At 40.0% G+C, this 19,742-nt stretch overlaps 2 protein-coding genes across 4 annotated transcripts in view; one reads left to right on the forward strand and one right to left on the reverse strand.

The window, feature by feature from the left end:
* LOC117205517 overlaps positions 1 to 19,742 on the reverse strand; it is a 142,686-nt gene that overhangs the window by 122,402 nt on the left and 542 nt on the right. For both annotated transcript variants that reach the window (XM_033443988.1, XM_033443995.1), the window contains exons 2-4: positions 1,834 to 2,008; positions 1,520 to 1,676; positions 911 to 1,434 (exon numbers count right to left, since the gene is read on the reverse strand). In XM_033443988.1, coding sequence (XP_033299879.1) covers positions 911 to 1,121 — 211 coding nt within the window. In that variant the 5' untranslated portion in view covers positions 1,122 to 1,434; positions 1,520 to 1,676; positions 1,834 to 2,008. The remainder of the gene's footprint in view (positions 1 to 910; positions 1,435 to 1,519; positions 1,677 to 1,833; positions 2,009 to 19,742) is intronic.
* The window catches only part of LOC117205436 (tyrosine-protein phosphatase Lar), a 278,404-nt gene that overhangs the window by 47,761 nt on the left and 210,901 nt on the right, over positions 1 to 19,742 (forward strand). The gene's annotated exons all lie outside the window — the stretch shown is intronic.

Here is a 19,742-nt window from a genome sequence, read left to right on the forward strand (position 1 = left end):
TCTACGTTTGCCTCTTCCATACTTGGCTCCCTCACGAACTCTCGTTGTTTCATCTTTGCCTAGATAGGTAGTTACCACTGTCCACTTTTTCTTTACATGGACGACATTGCGTGACTCTGCTGGCTCTAAACGGTACACATTTGCCATTTCCAAGCAACACAGAAACTCGTAAGCAAATTAATTTTACTACATAATGGTGTTGAAGATCATCTTGTTTAAGTAACTCGTTTAATGCCTAAATGTTTGCGAACACGTTCTTTGGTCTGTGTCACTCGCGAAGGGTACGTGTAAAATGTCCGAAAGTCGCACGTACCCTTTCGATTTATCGCGTAATATAAAACCTAACCGCAGTGAGCAATCAAATTCTTTTACCCTTAGTCAGGGACCTAACAAAGGGATCGTAACTCGACGAAACGTGGCTTGACCGCTCGTTCGAGCAACTGATCGGAGACAGAAGAGAACGAGAATCGAACGAGGCACTTTGTCAGGTTTTCTGGCTGTTTGAGAACCGTCCCCTACCTACGTATATCGAGAATCAAAGGCCACACTTGCGGATTCAAGGGATCGATGCTGAATTTATGAAATGCAGATAACCGTGTTTCTCGATGAAAAATGGACATAGCATGGAAGTGACTACTTTAAACAAATAAACACGTAGTAAAAGTACATTGGGTTACTAAGCATATTATGCAAAAGTACAAGGAATAAAGCATGATTTGTAGTGAAAATCCACTGTGGTTTGCCATTAAAATCTCAAATTAAGCCGAAAAGAAGCAAATTAACGAAACGAGAAACGAAAAAAGATAGCGAGAGAAGAAAGGAAGAGGAAGAGATAAATCAAAGACAAAGATGTATGACAAATGAATAGGAAAATCGGTACGTCAAATTGCACCGTACCCTAGAAAATTACCTTTTGTCGATAATATCGGAGCAAGTTGATAGCGGAGTGGCAGTGCGGGGTAAACGACCCCCTCCGCTTCTACGTCCAGGTCCCATGGCAGCGACGGCACGGCTGTCTCGTGTGCACGTGTATGCTGATGTATGCGCTGACGTGCAAGCCTGCTTTGCATTTTTACGGTGCACGTAGAACGAAGCAGTATAAAGCGATCTCTTCGTTCCATGCGCGTATAGGCGTACAAGCGTGATGTGTAGGGTACTCGCACTGTAACGCGGTCGGTCGCGTGTTTCACGGGAATCGAGGAAAATATCTACGCGAGACCAATGGAATTTCCCCTGTACGTAGCTAACCATGTTTCACCGCCAATGCTTCGGGCACATTTATCAGTAGACGATACTTATTTTCGACGGGACACGTGACGACGGGCACTCGCGTTAAACGTGCGAGTATGAGCAGCGCACTCCACCCAGTGAACATCGAATCGATCTATGCGACTCTCCTCGAATCGATTCTCCAATGGAAAATGAGTTATCGGCCTACGACATATATATGTATATTATCGTGTATATGTATATATATGTATGTGTGTGTATATATATATTCATATGTATCTACACTTACCTATATCCTTTGATGCCTATATCGCTGAATTTCTATGATCGATGCGGATTTCTATGATATACTAGCAAATATCGGCGACGCGTCAATACTGGATTTATACACGAATTGTCGCGCCATCGTTACCGAACGAAATAAAGTAAATGTGGAAAGCAGCTTACTGGAAACAGAAAAAAAATATTTAAGTATCGTAGCACGTCTGCAGAACGTTATTAAATGCATTAACTTAGATCTGTCAAAGGATCGAAACTTTGCCTGCTCCGCGAACAGGAAGAAAACAAAGAAAGATATCCGATATAATGACAAAAGCTTCTTACAATTAAGTTCCTTCAGCAGCCATCTCGTTAAGAATTAAACAACTACTCAGCTACTTTGAAAGAAAGGAGGAAAAGAGGCGAGCACGTATTAAACGACAGATCCTCCTTTCCTATCCAAATTTCTTCCGGCGGTAGACCTGTTCTTCTCCCTCGTTTCCGCGAATAATTCCTTTAACTGAAAAATTCGAAGGTTAATTTTAAACGGATAAAGGCCAAAAGCGCGATTTCTATTTCGAAATCTATAACTACACCGTCGCACTGATCGTTTAAAAAATTCCATAGTTCCATGTTACATTCGTAGTAAATCTAAAGCGGCAATTTCTATCCGATTCGATGATATTTAATTTGAAGGAAAAGTTGTAGCAGCGTGCGAAAGAACATTACCATCGAAACCCTCGAGTTTAAGTAATGCGGCCGTAGAATTGTTAGCAAGGAGAAAAACTGAAAATTTCTAATTCGCGGTCGAGCTACATTTTTTACTATTTATCCTTCCAGGCTGTTCGTACTGGCTTTTATGCGCCGATTCTGTGGCTTCTATTTTTTTTTCTTCATTTTGTCATTCCCTTTTTCCAACTGCACCTTGTTGCGGTGGATATTCCGGCAACCTCCTCTCGCATCCCTCGAACAAAACCCCAGTTCCGTTGTCGTACCGTACCGAATGCGCTACCCCATTGCAAGACCCCACAATTCCCTGCATCCCCGTCGCGTTTCCGGAACCTCTACCTCTACCACGACGCTTCTGTACGTTCACTCTCGGCTAGACTTCGTTGGACCCTCGCGACGGTCGTGCTTTTGTTTCGAATTAACATTAGGAGGTTTCCGCGTCAGAGAATTTATGCGGACATACAAATAAGCTGCGTTGCCTGGCTGCGATGTAACATTTAGAAATAGCAAACTCTTTCTGACGCAGGCTGATTTAATTCGAGTGGCGACAATAGAACGACGACCGGAAGAGGAAAATAATATTATACAGAGTGTAATTATCTCGCGATAAATAATATATTTGTGAGAGCGAAAATTACAATTTATCATACGATACGAGATATAGAAACCTATTTGGCGTTCGAACAAAAAATTCATATTGCCGAAAATGTAGCGCGAATGAATTTACGGCTATCCATAAATCCTAGCTTATTCCAAATTATACTCCATATCTTTCGTTACTTTCCGTGCTGGTGATGAATCGTCCAAGAGAATAACATTGATATGCAAAAAACGGTGACAAATGACACAACTATACGCGTACACATACACGTGTAGTTCTCTTTGAAAAACTTAAGTTTTAATTTATCTTGCGGAACAGTAATCGGCTTACGCGAGACTGTCAGAAACGTCGAGGTAACGTCGTCGAGAGATTTGTCGTCCTACTATAGACGCTCTTACAATAATTGTACGAACGGCTTCTTCTTTTATTCTCTCGTCGCTGTAGGCTACTCGCTTCCCACTCTACGCCGTTCTTTTTAGACATCGTGAAGCAGGGACTCGGATATCCTGACCCACATACGCTCGTTTAAATAGGTCGGTTTAACATTCCATCTTACTTGCAAAGCTTTAAACATTATCAAACGCCCGTTCTCATCCTCGCTTCTCGCTTATTTCGATTCTTTTGTGAAAAATGAATCCGATTGAAAGTAATTTCAGAACAATCGACGCTCTGACGAACTGTCCATCGTATATTAATGGCCGATCGTGTATTCAATACGGTTTTGTCAATGCCTTTATCATATTACGTGGTCTGTAATCCGGAAACATTTCACGGAATATCATCGAATCAGGTCAAACTAAGTATGATTGGGAGTGTCAAACTGTTCCGATGAATCGAAGAGCTCTACAAACTGCAAACGCAGTTTAGAACAACCGCGATCGAAGGCTTGATATTTAATAACAAGAATTACAATTAATTTCAGAAACCCGACACTGCTCGAACGATAAATTAATTATCGGGTCTTCTCGAATAACTCGAAGCTAAAGCAAATTCGATAAAGACAATCGAATTTGATTTAATTCATACAAATTAGAATATTAAACGAACGTTTTAAAATTAAAGACGAATTGAAGATTTATACAAATATTGTATGTTATCGACGCTCGTATTTAGATGCGCCCGTTTCTCACCTGATGCGGATAATACAATAGTAACAAATGTACAAATTTAAACGAATTCTATTGCTTGGATCGATCGTAGCGAAATTACAACGAGAACTTTGTCGTTGACTGTCCTCCTCCCTTGTTCGCGAAACATCTAACTCGTTTGCAATGTCAATTCACGCATCGCCGGACGTTAATTCGGTATTTCGAAGCGCGATTTTCCAAGCCATTCTTCGATCACGCGTTTCCAGCTTTTACAAGCGTAAGCTCGGTTAAGCTCGCGCGTTTAGCCTCTCTAATATGCAGCCGAATAGGTGATAACGTTTCCCCGATCGAATCAAGAGTTTCACCGGGAAAGTGGCAAACGTTATTATCGAGAACATGGAATAATCTTTCATACTTATTTGCAAATTTATATGCCAATTTAAAATACAAAACCGAACGAGGGTTTACGTCAACGATAACGCGTGAGGAACGACACGTAAAATGCATGTGAGCATCGGCATGCGTAGAATCGCGTAGAAAGTTTTAGGAGAAAAGAACCATCGAATTGCTCTGCGAGTAGAAACTTTTCTACGATCCAACATTCTTGCATAATTAATCCGTAAAATGCAAAGAATAGGAAACTGGAGAAGAAGAAGAAGAGGAAGGGTAGGATTTTATGCAAGTTTGTCTAAAGACGGTCCAATGACGACGCTTAGATCACGAAAGAAAGGAAAGAAGGAAAATGCGGAAAACCAAGGAAAGGAAGTTGGCAATATCGTCTTCGAGGATCCCGATTTTGTACAGTGACGTGACATCGTAGGCAATCTTGAAAGCTGCTTCGCGTTGACGAGAACTTTGCCGTCCGGTTCATCGGCAACAAAGGATCGAATCTCCCTCATGCGCGAGATCGGAGATTGCAGAGAGAAAGATTTCAACGAAAGAGGAAGCAAAAACACGAAACTTTCTCGTAGAAAACAGTGACAAAAAATTCCTCGTCACTATGATCGTGATTTCCCGATACCTACACCTCTGTCACGTTTAAATGAAAGAGAATCAAATTTTATATCCAGTGCAATTTCATGTCAAACCAAAAGCTGCATATATCGAGATTACTATCGTATATTAAAATAACATTCACGGTGATGAAAATCTTGTTACGCGTTTTAACAGGTAGACATTTTAACAAGCATTAAACGTAGAATCTAATTGCTTTTTATATTAACCCTATGATATCCAGAGTTTCGAATCGTTGTACGGAAATAGTAAATTTAATAAATATACGAGTTATGTGCCGTTTTTTTAATGCATGTTGCGCACTATCGTTGGTGTTTATTAAAAGAGAAAAGAGTATTACAACGAAAAATGATGCAAATTCGTCAAAGTCCTGTAGAAAGTGAAGCCGATGCGAGAGGAAAAAGGCGTAAATCTTCAAATCATGTAAATAAGGGATGAAGCGAATGCGGAGAAACAACATTGTAAAAAGTGCTACTTTATACAGTTCAAATTTATGGATAATGAAATGCGAGAAAAGGGTGTAGAGTGGAAGAAGAGGCCGGCAGTGGAGAGCAGGCCAACAGTCATAATCGCAGCTTAGAATGCATGGAATAATTGCGCGCGTGCATTGCGCTGTAGGCGGCTTAAACGCTGCGGCAATCATAAAATATAATTTCTTCGGGTCGGCTTGTTACAGCCACGCTGTCCTTCCCATCCCACCGTTCCGGCAATTTCGATCTTTTTTTTTTTTTAAAGGCTGTAGTTTGCACTAAAACAAAACGGACGAAGAGTGCTGTGGCGAAGCAGTACGAGAAAAAGACCGAACGCAAAGGTGTGTGTACGGGAAGCAAAGCGCGCGTCACGATGCGTATGTTTGTTTCACAGCAGTACGAAATACCTGCAACGTTCTATAATAAAACAACGGATAAGCAATGACGGCAGAGTTCTTCTTCGCGTAGTTTTTCACTCTTCCCATCTGGACGAACTTTATCGAGCTCGTGGCCGTGAATTGCAAATGTATTACCGTCTCCTTTCGCCAGGTTTTTCTCGACCGAACGAGGAAAGCAAATGGAAGGAACATGCGTTGATGGTCGCCGAGGTAACGGGAACGAGGAGCACGATCTAACGCATAAGAAGTGGAGGAAACTCACCGCGAAATAATAACGAATGCGAGATATATGTTACGATAGTCGTGACAATTTGCCAATTTTTCCTAGTAGGTTTGTTGACCCAGTAAAACTACCATCTTACCGGAACAAGCTAGGAAAAGGAATGCTGGCTCTACTTGGCAAATTTTATCAATTTCGCGATTTCCTGGCGCTAGTCCAGCCACAACCTCGAGAAACGAGACAGTACCGCTTATTTTTCTCAACCATCGGAACCAGATATATCGATTTAAGATTTTCCTTCTGCTTTCGCGACAATTCAATTCGTCCGAATTGCGTCAGCTACGTCAAATTACAATTTCCTTCGTAGATAGCTATCTCTCTCTCTCTCTCTTTCTCTCCCTCGATTGATAAGACGAGGGCTCTCTTAATCTCGTTATCGTCAAATATCACACGCGAAGATGAAATAACATAATATTTCGGTACGTAAGGAAGCTCTTTGCTTATACCTGCGTAACAGTTCTGGAATATAAAAACTTAAAGCGCTCGTCTTATCGCTTTTTGCGACACTATCGCACTGACAGAATTTTATTAGACCGATTTTTCCAGATTCCCTTCGTTCCTTTTCCTTTCAGACGAGACTGCAGAATCTTCCGCGCAGACAGGCTTCGGCAGCCAATATCTCCGAGTGCGACTTAACGTTGATCCTTCTTTTATATCCGTTGAATTTAAATAATGGAGCCTGTGCTAATTCGAGGCCAGCGGTGGTCAACTAAGCAGTAGTTTGCAGAAAATTTATTTCACGAAGATGAAAATTTAATTCGAGATGAATACAACGTTAATCGTCTTTCGGCAATCGCGAACCTTTCGCATAAATGTTGAAAATGTCGGCTGTAGCGTAACAATAGAGAGAGGTGAATTTGAATTTTTCAGATACGACCAGCGATACTCGAATTTCGTGCTCAATTTATAATTCCGCATTTACGTAGCACATCATATCCTAAACCTAGAATAACAGGAAGCTTTGAAAATGGTCGACGAGGCTTGAAACGGATACCGAACAGATGGCGGCTTGATCCAACTGCTGTAACTCGTTATACTCTGCGGTTATACCTCCGTGATTACCTGCACGAGCAAACTCGGACTTCTGCCTGAGTTTCTCATTATCGCGAGTGCGCAATGTAACCCTGAACTTTAATCATGGGCCTATCGTTAAAGGCTTTTTACCGGCTTCGGCTTCCCCGAGTCACGTTTTCAACAAACGTACTTGGATATTCTTTATTTTTTTCTTTTTTTTCAAGAATCGGACAAGGCAATGGAATTTTTCCCGTCTAGATAGAGCGCTACAAAAGCTTTAGAATTTTACTTGGAGTAAGTAAGAGTATCGTAATCTATCAATTGTGTGTGAATTTGGTAGTGCAGTTGCAAGGTCTGCCTATCTATCAAGCGAGACGGAACGATTTATCGAGGACGCGAGGAAAAGAGAATGGAGATCTATTCGCAGATACTTTGAGAGAGGGAAAGAGAGATGGCGGATGGAAGTGATGGGTAAGCTAACACAGTAACGAAGTCCAAAATGTTTTTCCCCTGCTGGACCGTCGAGTGCTCAATATCTATGCTAATCCGGTCTACCGCTTCTTCGGTGTACGCCACTACACACTCTTCTGCGTCAGTCGTATTCCTTATCTTTCCTTTTCCTTCTGCTTCTCCTTCAACGTTTCGCCCTTTTACCGGGCTTCTGCACCGTGGCTTTTGTCTCTGCATAGTTAAGTAAACAGCGGCTTGCAAGGCGATTTTCCGAACAAGAAATCGATAGGCGAGTCGTCCTAAAGTTCGATAGGCGAGTCGTCCTAAAGTTCGATAGGCGAGACGTCCTAGAGTTCGACAGTCTTTCACGGAGTATCTCAAGTCTTTATTCGTATAATCCGTCGAAACGTTTCTTCTTCGCAGAGGAGAAAAATTGAAAAATAATCAACGACGAAACTAGCGCAAAAGCGAAGCATCGATTTCCACGAATACATTTTTGTTATTGTAATTTCTGGCGTGTTACCGAAAACCAGCAATACTCTATATATTACTGTTTACTATATCGACCAGGTCTTTTCTTCGTAAACGTTTACTTTTCACCAACTTCGCTAAAGGAATCTTATTACTTGCCTTCTACAAACGTTTATGTATCACGGAATTACAAGTAGGGTATCTTCTTGAAACTCGGCTCGGTGAAATCTTTCGCTTTAAGAGAAGCTGTTTCGATCAAACCACGAGACATACCTCGCCTCTACGCACCAACACCATATATAACAACTTTATCCGATATTTCAGATTACATCTCTCCGTTTTAATTACCACCTCTCGATACTTCGGGGCCAACAATTACGTGTTAATTGTACGAATAAGACGAGGAAGACGCACGGCATAGTATCGACTGTTTGTATCCGCATAGGTTTCACCGTTCTCTATTCCACGTGTCCTATAGCCACCTATTGACTGTCTTGGCGAATTGCATTAGTTCTAATCTAATCTTCTCTATTCACCGCTTCCGTTATTACTGTCAGCGATACAATGGAGGGCTAATTAAAGTTGTAGCTCGTGACGCTACTGTATCGAAAGCCAACGTCAATGGTATAATTATGCAACAATTGCTCGTCGTCTTTCGAAATTGGCGCAAATCGCATACTTTGTATTTCGAAACGCAGACCGCAACGGCGTTCAAAATATTAGGTTGTCCGAAAAGTTTGTTTCGTTTCATAAGGTGACAATAGACGAACAACAATTTTTGTTTTATATTATTTTATTGAATCAGGCGTGATACATTTCGTTCTATTTCTATTACTATGTTCCTGCATAATTCGATAAACCGATATAAAACGAAAAACACCGTGCGTCTATTATTTCCTTATCAAACGAAAGAAACTTTTCGCACGACCTAATATATCTTCCCCCTTTCGATAATTTCAAGAGAAAAATAGACCATCTCGAGGATATATACGCTCGGGTTCGTAAGTATTAAGATGATTACGGATTTCGTAGGAAACATGACGATAAATGTTGTATTTTGCGACTCGATGTATCTATACGTAATAAATATTTGTTGAAACTATTTGCCATGATTGTTACGACACGGTAAATTATAATAATTATACGATGGCGTTCACAGTTTAACAACGTGAATTCGATCGAACGAATTTTAGATGAATAGATAGGAAACTGGCAAAATTTAAATCTGCATTGCGAAATCGTTTCTAGCGTGCGTGGAACGGAATAACAACGATTACAATACGGTAAGATGAATATTAAAATTGATTAAAATAACAGTCGCGATTAGTAAAACGTAAAATCGATTTTCATCGGCAACTGTTTTTGCTAATATGTAATTTGACTCGTAGGATTGTTATACGTCGATGTGCTGTACAATGCTATACTTTGGAACAAAAAACGTAGAATCACGTGCGTTTCGGATTGCGCACGAGCGAATTTCCAGTTTTAATCGTAGAACGCAATTACATTCTCGATCCGTAGCAACCTCTCGCCACTTTCCATCCTCGCCCTTCCGCGCCAGAGAATGTCGGCGATCATTAGCGCGGATGCCCCGCAAATCATTAACGCGATTACGTTGTAACATAACAACGCCTGAAATCTATTGTACGCTTTCGAATGAAAAATGAAAGCACAATGAGAAACGGGCGTAAACACTGACGTAATTTCTAAACCAATCGGTTACCAACGAATGCCGCAACGAGGAAAAATATGAAAAATAAAACAAGATCGTAGGGAAGGCTTCTGCTTTCAGGAAGCAAATGGATTTCTCCGGGAAAGCAGGTTAATCGATAACAACGTTTCTGCCGTGTTTTTTATTTACGCTGCGTCGTCCCAGAAGTAGAATCAGCGCTGCGGCATTCACGGGACGTTTCAAAGTTTTTAACGATTTCAAAATGTTCGAGTACAGAAACGCGCTACATCGAAAGCGAAATGAAGAATTTATGGAGACGAAGGTGTGGTACGAAGAACTAAGAGGACCAACTAAGAAGAAGATAATTAAATGTAGGCAATATCGAAATTAATGGACGAATGTTTGATTTTCAATTTTCCTGCAAGTTGCTAATCATCGATTATCGATTATCAGTGATATAATTAACCGGCGGGCATGGAGTACCGAAATTGTTGGTAAACATAATATCCGGTGTTAAATCGCGTTAGAAGCATATAAAATTATGTTAATTATCGGTAAATCGAAGAGAAATTGTATCAAGAAAGGAGGAACGTTGTTTCACGGGAGTTTCTCGCGAAATTTAACGATCCACTTTACGTATAAGCGAGATCTCGTTCCGAAGTAATTCCGGTCGCTGGCAGTCCGATTAACGTTTTAATCCGATTACCAAAGTTTACTCAAACTCGCGTAGGATCGCCGCGAAGAAAACCTAGAGATTCGGTAATACGACAGAAATTTTCCGTTGGGACGTCTGGATTTCCGCCTTTCCGGCAAGTCTTAGTGTCTCGGCTAATTAATCCGCTAAATTAGTAGGTCGGAGAGCGAGTGTTCAGCAGAGCGTAGAGACCACGAGTACCAAAAAGACCGTCTCCGCTTCTCTGTAGCTGATACACGCGGCTGGCAAGGCTGCTGTAGTCGGGTTGCTCGCACCGAATACGCCTTCTACGAGAACGCGAGATCATTCGTGCTTGCGACTGCCGTGAAAATGCATAACTAAGTAAACGTGCTCGTGTTTCCGCTGTTGTGTGTGCACAGATGTATTCATGCTTACGCTCGCGATTGCGTTCGCTTTCGCGTTCATATTAGAGTTCGCACTCGCGTTCACGTTCGCGTTAACGCTGGCGTTAACGTTCACGTGCGAGCATCAAACGTAATAATGCCTTGTAACGAAACAACGTGGTTTCTGTCGCTTCTGGACACGTTTCCGGCCAACGCGCCACAGTAGGTGTCGGTAAAACGTGGCTGAAACAACCGGATAGAGAAGAGACGGCGTCTAAGCAGTGTCGTACCGAGCCTAGGCTTGTCTAACCCCGATTTCCTACCACTGTGTGTGTTGTGACGTCACGTGCGTTCAACACCCTCGCGTGGTCATCGATCTGCCATCACCCCTTACACCCTCGGACGATGAAGGTGTAACACGACCTACCGAGCATCTATTCCGTACGCCGGAATGGATACGCTACCGCTTTTTTTTTTCTCCCTTTCGATCCGTTAAAAAATCTCTCTACCTGTTTCTCCGATTTCATATCCGCGCTATCCGAATCCGGATATATACCGCGTTATCCTTTCGAACGATACGCCACAGACATTCCCAAGTTATATAAGCTGTACGAGTGAAATACCGTCGCATCGTTAAGGAGAAGTAGCTGTTCCGAACGATGGTATAGATGGAAGTTGGCTCTGATACGACTGACGCGAAAAAAACTTTCAGCCTCGCGATCTAGACGATATCTCGATTTTCTTCGATGCTTTCCGAACAGGACTACTCCGACTTTCACGCCCAACTTTCTTCTTTCGTTTCTGTCTCAAAACTTGGTCGAACTCTGCCGGAACAATGCTACTCGAGCATCTTGCAAGAAGTTCTCTTCTTCGTTCACACGTGGCTGTGAATAGCGTGTATGAAAATTCAAATAAACACGTAGTCGTACTATTTACATCGAATCGTTCTACAGATCGCCATACGTGCGATTCTATCGTGCCAGTTGTTTCGCTTGATTCTCCGTTATTAATTCTCGAACGTCGGCGTTACATCTGCAATCGATTACAGTGACAAATCTTCCACGCGAGTCTCGTTCCTTCTGAGAAACAGCGGCACGTTTGATATTTCATCGACGTTTAGAATCGTTGGAAATGCGCAAACAGTTAGCAACTGGTAGTCATGAACTCTTAAACAGAGTTATTTGTATTGAGTCTTACCTCGAATACCAAAGTTTCGTAGAAATTAAACAATTTTCTTTTTGGTATCGGCGAAATTGTCGGAAAAATACGATTCTCTTATTTTTAGATTCCGTCATTAGTATGAGGCCTTATCGTCTTAGACAGAATCGTCTATAGAATCGATAGAAAGACGGTAATCGCTGATTATCACTTCTAATCAATCCTACGACACCTGATAGCCACATGACCTCGGGTCACTATCCATCGTTGGATATCTTGATCGCTCATTCGCGTAAGCACATTCTCTACCCTTCGTATCGTACAGGTTAAGTTTACGCCATGAATTATATCACAGCAAAGTAACGTCCAACTAATTTCCTTCCGACGAACATCTTAAAAACGCATCACCGCTGATAAATAACTTAAGAAAGACTTTGAAGAGCGAGCGAGCGAGAAAAAAGAGACGCTAAAAGGAAGGAAGCGCTTTTAAAAGAGAAATAATAATTATTACGACATAGTTTAATAATAGAACGTAGATTCGTAGTTTGCTGATAAAGCTACAAATAATCTCCTTCAACTTCGATAAGAGAATTTGGCATCAAAGTTGCAAAGGTTGAAACCACGATTCCCTCCCAAATAAACATCTTCTAAGCTAAGTACCTGCTAGGAAATTTAGTATCGTTCCTCGAGTTCCCCACGATCTCTCTGCCGCTCGCGTATGCAACTCTAGAACATAGCCAAGCTTTCGCGAACATTTCGCGATACTAGCGCAGTTACCTCCTAGCGATTCTCCAATATCGCAGAAATTGAAATACGTGGTACGAAGAGTTTTTTTTTTTTTTTTACTGATTATCCTAATTAGATATCGTAGTTGGCGTTGTTTCCTTCGCGAAGCGATCAACTTTCCCTCGAATATTCGTTCCTCTACTAAATAATTAAACAATTTCCAGTGGATATTAGAGTAACCCAGAAACGATAATCGCGCGATTGAATTTAAGAGATGAAAATAGCCACATAAATGAATACTCTTGGCGAAACGGATATAACGAAGTCATAATAAATTAAAGTATTAAGTGGTTGTTAATTGATTTCTCTGCCAATAGTTAGCCGTATCGCGTATATCCTGGGTGCATGTATATGCACCCGTTTTAATCCGAAAACTGATAAACAGAAGACATTCTGAATTTCATGCCATAGGCATCATTTATAAAATTGTTATCGCCGTCTATCTATCGCTTTCTACGACATAGTAATTGCTATATCGGTTAAAATTATGCCGCAAAAGGAGAATTATAAAAAGGAAAGTGCCATCGAACGATCAATTGCTAACAAGTAACTTTATCTTTGCGTAGAAAATCAACGATCGTGTTACTTATGGGTAACCTACGCTTTTCTCTATTTCGCATTTCGTGCAAAGAATCAATGTGACTTCTCAGCGTCTAATATATCCTTTGCATCAAAGGTACGTGACTAAACGTCTCGAGAGTAGAGGGAAAAATGGAACAATCGCTTAACCAGATCGAAGATTAGTTCTCAACAAGTGAAACGGCCGTAGGAAATTAGTTCGGAGGCAATTACTCCATGCACGCGTAAATCCCTTCCGATATGATTAGTGGAACGGAATAGCGGCCATTTCAAGATGCAGTTGCCTCGGGCAGCATAGAGATACAAATCTTCCGACGAGCAATGCGACGCAGAATACACAGAGCGCATATGACGCACACGTTACACGCGAGACACGCGCGACACAGTTTAGAACGCACTCGTACAGCGCACGTGTCTCGCTGCGTATATCGCGTGTGTCGGATAACTGAACGAGCAACGTAGCTGGAAAAGAGGAAAGTGTCGCTGTGACGAGAAAGTGGTAGGGAAAACTGGAAAGAAAAAGTAGGAATGGGACAAACGGCTCCAGAGGAGTTTAAAGAACCATTCGAGATTAAGAATCGACGGCAACTCGTTCGTAATCGCATCTGGGCTTTTGCGATCGATTTACGTCGAATTTCCAGCATGGTTATCCCGTGGGAAATCAGTTAGTTTCGTTCGTTTGAACGAAATTCGTGGTGATCGGAGGACGGTAAGGTGGTCTCTCGAATAGCTCGAATAATCGGTCACCGAACCGTTGAGGTCGATAGTCGATAGTCCATAGTTTATAGTCGATAGTCTACTAAACTTACGGAGAAAGTGCGCATTACCAAACTTAACTCGAAAAAAATTTCGTTTCCAGGCGCGTTCATCTATTCGTATACGATCGAAAGTCGTTAACTCGAACCTCTATGGTTGAAAAATCTCTAAAAGACTGTAATTTCCTTCTGCCACTGCGTTGTCAACATTTTCACAAGGCGAGATATATATTTATAGTACCTCGAATTGTTTGCCACGCGTTTACGTCCGCTCGAATTCACGAACAGGCCTAACTTCTGCAAGTCAAAGTTCGATCACCGCTGCTAAAATTCCTAAAACTTCAGACAGCAGACGTACGTGTACACTGCCACTCGTAAGTATGCGATTACTGATCCATTTCTACTAGCAGTACGTGAATATTCAATTAACGATAAATTAATAGATATACATATATCGTATGAAATTTTAATTGTTTATTTAAAATCTCGTCAATGCTATATAATATTAAAATGTTTAATTATGAGTATTAAACGTTAGGATTGATCACGATAATCTGGCTATTAATTTCAAGTTGCTTGGCAACCAAACGAATTAATAATAACGTGTTAAATGACTAAACAACTTCGTAATGTTTAATACTTGTTATTATTTTCCATTACATATTAGGAGAAGACCTTTGAAGACACATTTTTAATTGTTAATTATTTCTAATTCGGGACTACGTTACATTCTGTGAAAAATAAGAACGGCAGTGTACTTGGTGTCTACGCTAAACGATTTGTTAAATCTCTGTAGCCTGAAGATTTTGACAAGGTGAAACCTCCACGAGCCGAAAACTTTCCCTCGGCGAATACACGCAGCAACATCGCGATATTATAAAAGTACGTGTCCAAGAGCTTTGTCCGAAATACTCGCGGGCTTATTATAAAATTATACCGTAAAATACGTGATTATGCGTTCGTGCCGCTAAGCATGCCGAGCAATTACGATCACGAGCATTACGCGACTTTTTATCACGGTTCGATCGGCCATCGAAAGAAAGGAAAACAAGCTGCGATCTTTGCATAATTACACGTTTTCGAATTACGTTAAGGCAACGTACCGCTATTCCACTATTCTCGTAATTCTCGTGCCTGTGATAAGAAAAAGCAAAACTTCCTATCCAGTTAACACTCGATATGATCTGTGTCGTCTGTCATTTATCATATACGGAAAGGGATAAATGTGGAGAAACGCGGTCGCAATTTATCAATAGACTGCGGATTTCCATGCAAATTTATATCTCTGACGATATAATTAAAGAAAGTAGAACTCGGATAGAAAATGGTTTTACCCACCAGGTATCATAGAAAGCGCCATATTCTGTATATTCTGTATATTCAAATTTCCTATAAACGCATAAAAATTCGCGGTTTTATCAACGACCACCTATTCTCTTTACAGGTATCGACAAACAACGTGCTTTTTCCCAGAAAACTACAAATTTAGTTTTCGCAAACCGCCTGACGCATATTATACGCACATTCTCTCGCGCCAACTCGTAAAGACTGGGCTACCTTCGATTCACCTCATACACACACATAGGTGTAGTATGTTGCGCGTGGGCCAATAAAATACCGAAATGAAATTTTACAAACGCGTACAATAATTGCACGCGAATCGATATATCGTGCTGCCGCGAATTATATTGTAATTATTTAAATTAGTTAATTATTTAAATTGTACGTAAAAGCCGGCATGAAAGAGTATAGGAATAAATTACGTATGGCGAATCGAAGCGATAGAACGAGTTACACCGTGAGTGGTAAAGTGCTACGTAGAATCGCTAATTGATCCAGCAAAGGGTTCGTACTCTGCACGCACCAAGCAGCTAGTTCGGTTTCTTCAAATCGTTTTGCTTCGCCTTTTCAAGAATTCATCGTCGTAAGATCAGAGATTTCAGAATATGTAACGAATAGCTTTAATAAGCGTTTAAAGCTTTTTCAGAAGACGAACGAAGCATCTCGCGGAATATGTTTCGAAACGAAATAACGTAAGTAATAAATTAGCTACGACCATTTTCCTTCGCAAGGAGACAAATATCTTTTTAAACGTACCGCCAATGAATATACAGTTGTAAATTGTTACGACGAGGCCCTACATTCTACCTGCTATACTCGCGTGTATTTCTTCGTAATGCATACGTAGATGTATTCGTAATGCGATGAATTTTTCAACGGAACTACACGTCTATAAAAATACGCTTACATATTGTACGATAATTCGTTTTCGCGATCGAATCGCGTACAAGATTTTCGCAGAGCGGTGCATGAAAGTGCGATTTAATGGATAACGAACAATACGATTCTTTCAAAACATGATTTACGTAGGACACACTAGGAACAAGCATCTAAAAGCTTTCCTTGCATTGCCGGTGCTCGTGCAAAAGTTTGTAAAGTAATCAGAAACATGGAAAGAGACTGCTACACCACCCACTCCCCCCACACACACACACACATTCCAACAAGTTTTAAACTCCACCCCCCGCAACTTCGCTACTCTTTCGTTATGCCGTCGTCTACGAACGACGAGAACGAAAACACATCTTCAGACTAAAGTTTTTCGGATTATATTTGACGTGCGCGCGAATTATTAATGCAAACTGTACAGCCGAAAGATGCTTTCGATTTATCCTACGCTCTGGCGTAAGGATAATGTGAATTTTAACACGCACGCTGCCTCGAGAAAAGCGTTTCCATATTTTTCATCGGAAAATTTTACAAATGAATAGAAAGATTGTAAAAATTCGTTCGCATTGTAACGAAAGGCTGGTTCGTCTGGTTAGTCCCACTGTGTTTCTCGAGCGATATTTTGCGGTTCGTTCGCAAACAAAGTATAACATTTAATTTTCATTTCGTGTAATTATTTGAACTTTTTATGTATTACATCGCTCCAATTATAAAATGGTCAATGGTGATTTTATCGTCGACGAGTGGTGTACCTACACACCATGAAAATGGCCGTGCTGTTTAAATAATCTGCCGTAAAAAAAAAAATGAACTTCGTAGCAAGTTGTCGAGTTAGTGTCTCAAAATTGTTGACGCTAATTAAGTGAGCTATGCGAGGCTGAAATCGAAGCAGCAAGTCAGCAAACTTCGTTCGAGAGTTCGTTATACAAGTTATGTGCTTTCGTACAGCAGCGGATAACCAAACTCACGTAACGACTCTTAACGCGATGGTCTCCATACACTGAATGCAAAGTTCTTGCCTTGAGAAATACATATTCCGAGATGCTCACAATTTGTTGCACGAAGCATCAGACACGCGTGACAAACTTAGCCTCGCCGCGGCTTTCGTTCCAATTTCCTGTCCTGCTTTCGGTTTTCTCCAAGCTAGCAAATTATGCTTGGCTACTAGTTAGAAATATAGTCGACGCCCTCGACTTTGCGTGTCGCAGGAAAATCAAATCTTTATTTTATTTTATATTTTATAACGTGAGACACGTACGAGCCTCAGAAAAGTGAAATCGACCAACTTTGGTTTCTTCGAGTTCTCGATTTACGTAATTGATATCTAATATTTCAAAGAACGAAAGGATTTTATTTTTAATTTAAAGGCCATGGATTTGTTTATTACGAAGAAACGGATTAATTAACCGCGAATGACACGATTTTCAAAAATAATCCCGGCTATTGTTAATTTTTTTTTGTATTGTTGTTTACCGAGCATGGCTTCTCAGCGACTCGTATGATGCGGATAGAATAAAACAAATAGGAAGTAAAAGCATTGAAAAGCGTACCAATTTCTAGCGGACCAAGTATCGGCAAGTATCAGAAATAATTTCTCTATATATTTGATGTATGGCGTGTCATTTATTAAAATAAATAAATAAAAAGAGAAAGATCTTAGCACTTGGTACTTAATAGTAAATTTACTACTTAGAGAATACATAAAAGTTCATGTAATTAAGAAATAAATCATCCCTGTGAATTTCGCAATAAGGAATAAAAATCAAAGAAAAAAGCGCGACCACAGAAATTCAAAAATTAATTCTACAAATTACGTGGTCTTCCCATTTAAAGTAATAACACAGATGCTATAGCCACCTAGCGGTGGTAGGACAGTACTAATCGTCAGATATTAAAGATATGAAAATCACAATTCTCCGAAATTTAGACAGCACTTTTCAACTATTCAAGTTTGAAATAAAATATTTAAGAGTAACTTTACATTTGGTTTCTTGCCGATAGTTTGCTTAACTTAGATAATTATGTGGCGTGGTAAAAAGCGTTCGATTTTGACATGCTGGCGGCATCGCACGGTGAACCATGGAATCGAATCTTGTTTATGAAGCGCGAGATGCCGCCATCGTGTCAGAATCGAACGCTTTTTCACAGGGTACGTAATTAGCAAAATGAAATATTTCAAAACAGCTTCGATATAACAACGATAATTCAACGATATTTCAACACAATAATCAAACTTTTTCGACTTTTAAATGAAATTTCCAAATTAACCCCTTGCCATACCATTCAACTCGAAAGGGAAAGGAACCGAAGCGGCGGAGACAGAGTGTCGAAACTTGAAACATGAAACCGTGCACCTGTATTTAGAAAAAAGGCACCATGCGGGACGTTTGTACTTGGCTCGAGATTAAGACCACGTGTGAGACTCGTGATATTCAGGTTTGGCTCAAAATTCTCATCACTACTCAGACTCGTAAAAGTATGGCAAGGGGTTAAAAACTAAACAGTTAGAAATAGTTTACAATTGGTCTTTTTCGATATTTTACCTAATTTTTTTACGAATTGTTTGAATTGTTCGATTTTGATATGGTGACGACATCTTGCGGCGAGTCAATGCTTGAACGTGAATAAAAGAATCAAGTTTTACTGATTCACCGCGAGATGCCGCTACCATATCAAAATCCAATAATTCAAACAATTCGTAACTAACAAAATTAGGTAAAATATCGAAGCAAGACAATTGTAAACTATTTCTAACTGCTTGGTTCTTAATTTGAGAATTTCATTTAAAAGTCGAAAAATTTTTATCTTCGTACTCTAGACTCTATCTCGTGACTCTAGATCATTAAATAGCACTCTACTGCTAAGGGGTCTTCTATGTACAACAGAAAAATATGTACCACCTGTTCTTTGTTAAACAGTGATAATTAAGTGAAATTTTGCTAAGAAGAATGTAGATGTAAAAAGAAATATGTCCAAAGATATCTAGTTATATCTAGTTAAAAGATGGGAATGTAATAATACATTTACATTATCAATTATAATGTGCATAATATTTGCATAGAAAACATAGTTACTTACATTTAACAAAACGTGTGAAATATCGTAATTTATTTTTAAAAACACACTGTTGATTGTTTTAAAAGTTTAAAATAATGAGTTTTGACATTTTAACGTTAATAAGAATTGAAATTCTTATACAGTCTAATTATTATAAAAATTGGGAACCCAAAGTGAAAATTTTAAATATAGTGATTGAGACTTTAGCGATTTGCGAACCATGTTAAACGTTTTTATCGTATCGTAGTAGAAAAGAAATTGTTCAATATACAAAAGTATCTATGTTCCAGGAGAGGCCTTATCCCCTAGCGAGTCCTGCGACTCTACTACCGAAAGTTATAAATGTTAAAAAATGTTACAAAAGAAGATGTACAAAAAAATAAAACGAGAAAATATTAACACGTCCGTTAAAATTAATAAACTATGATTCTCCAAAGAATATTGAAAATATGTAACGTGCAAACA

The sequence above is a fragment of the Bombus bifarius genome, unplaced genomic scaffold, assembly GCF_011952205.1.
Source record: "Bombus bifarius isolate JDL3187 unplaced genomic scaffold, Bbif_JDL3187 scf7180000007966, whole genome shotgun sequence".
Classification (NCBI taxonomy): Eukaryota; Metazoa; Arthropoda; class Insecta; order Hymenoptera; family Apidae; genus Bombus; species Bombus bifarius.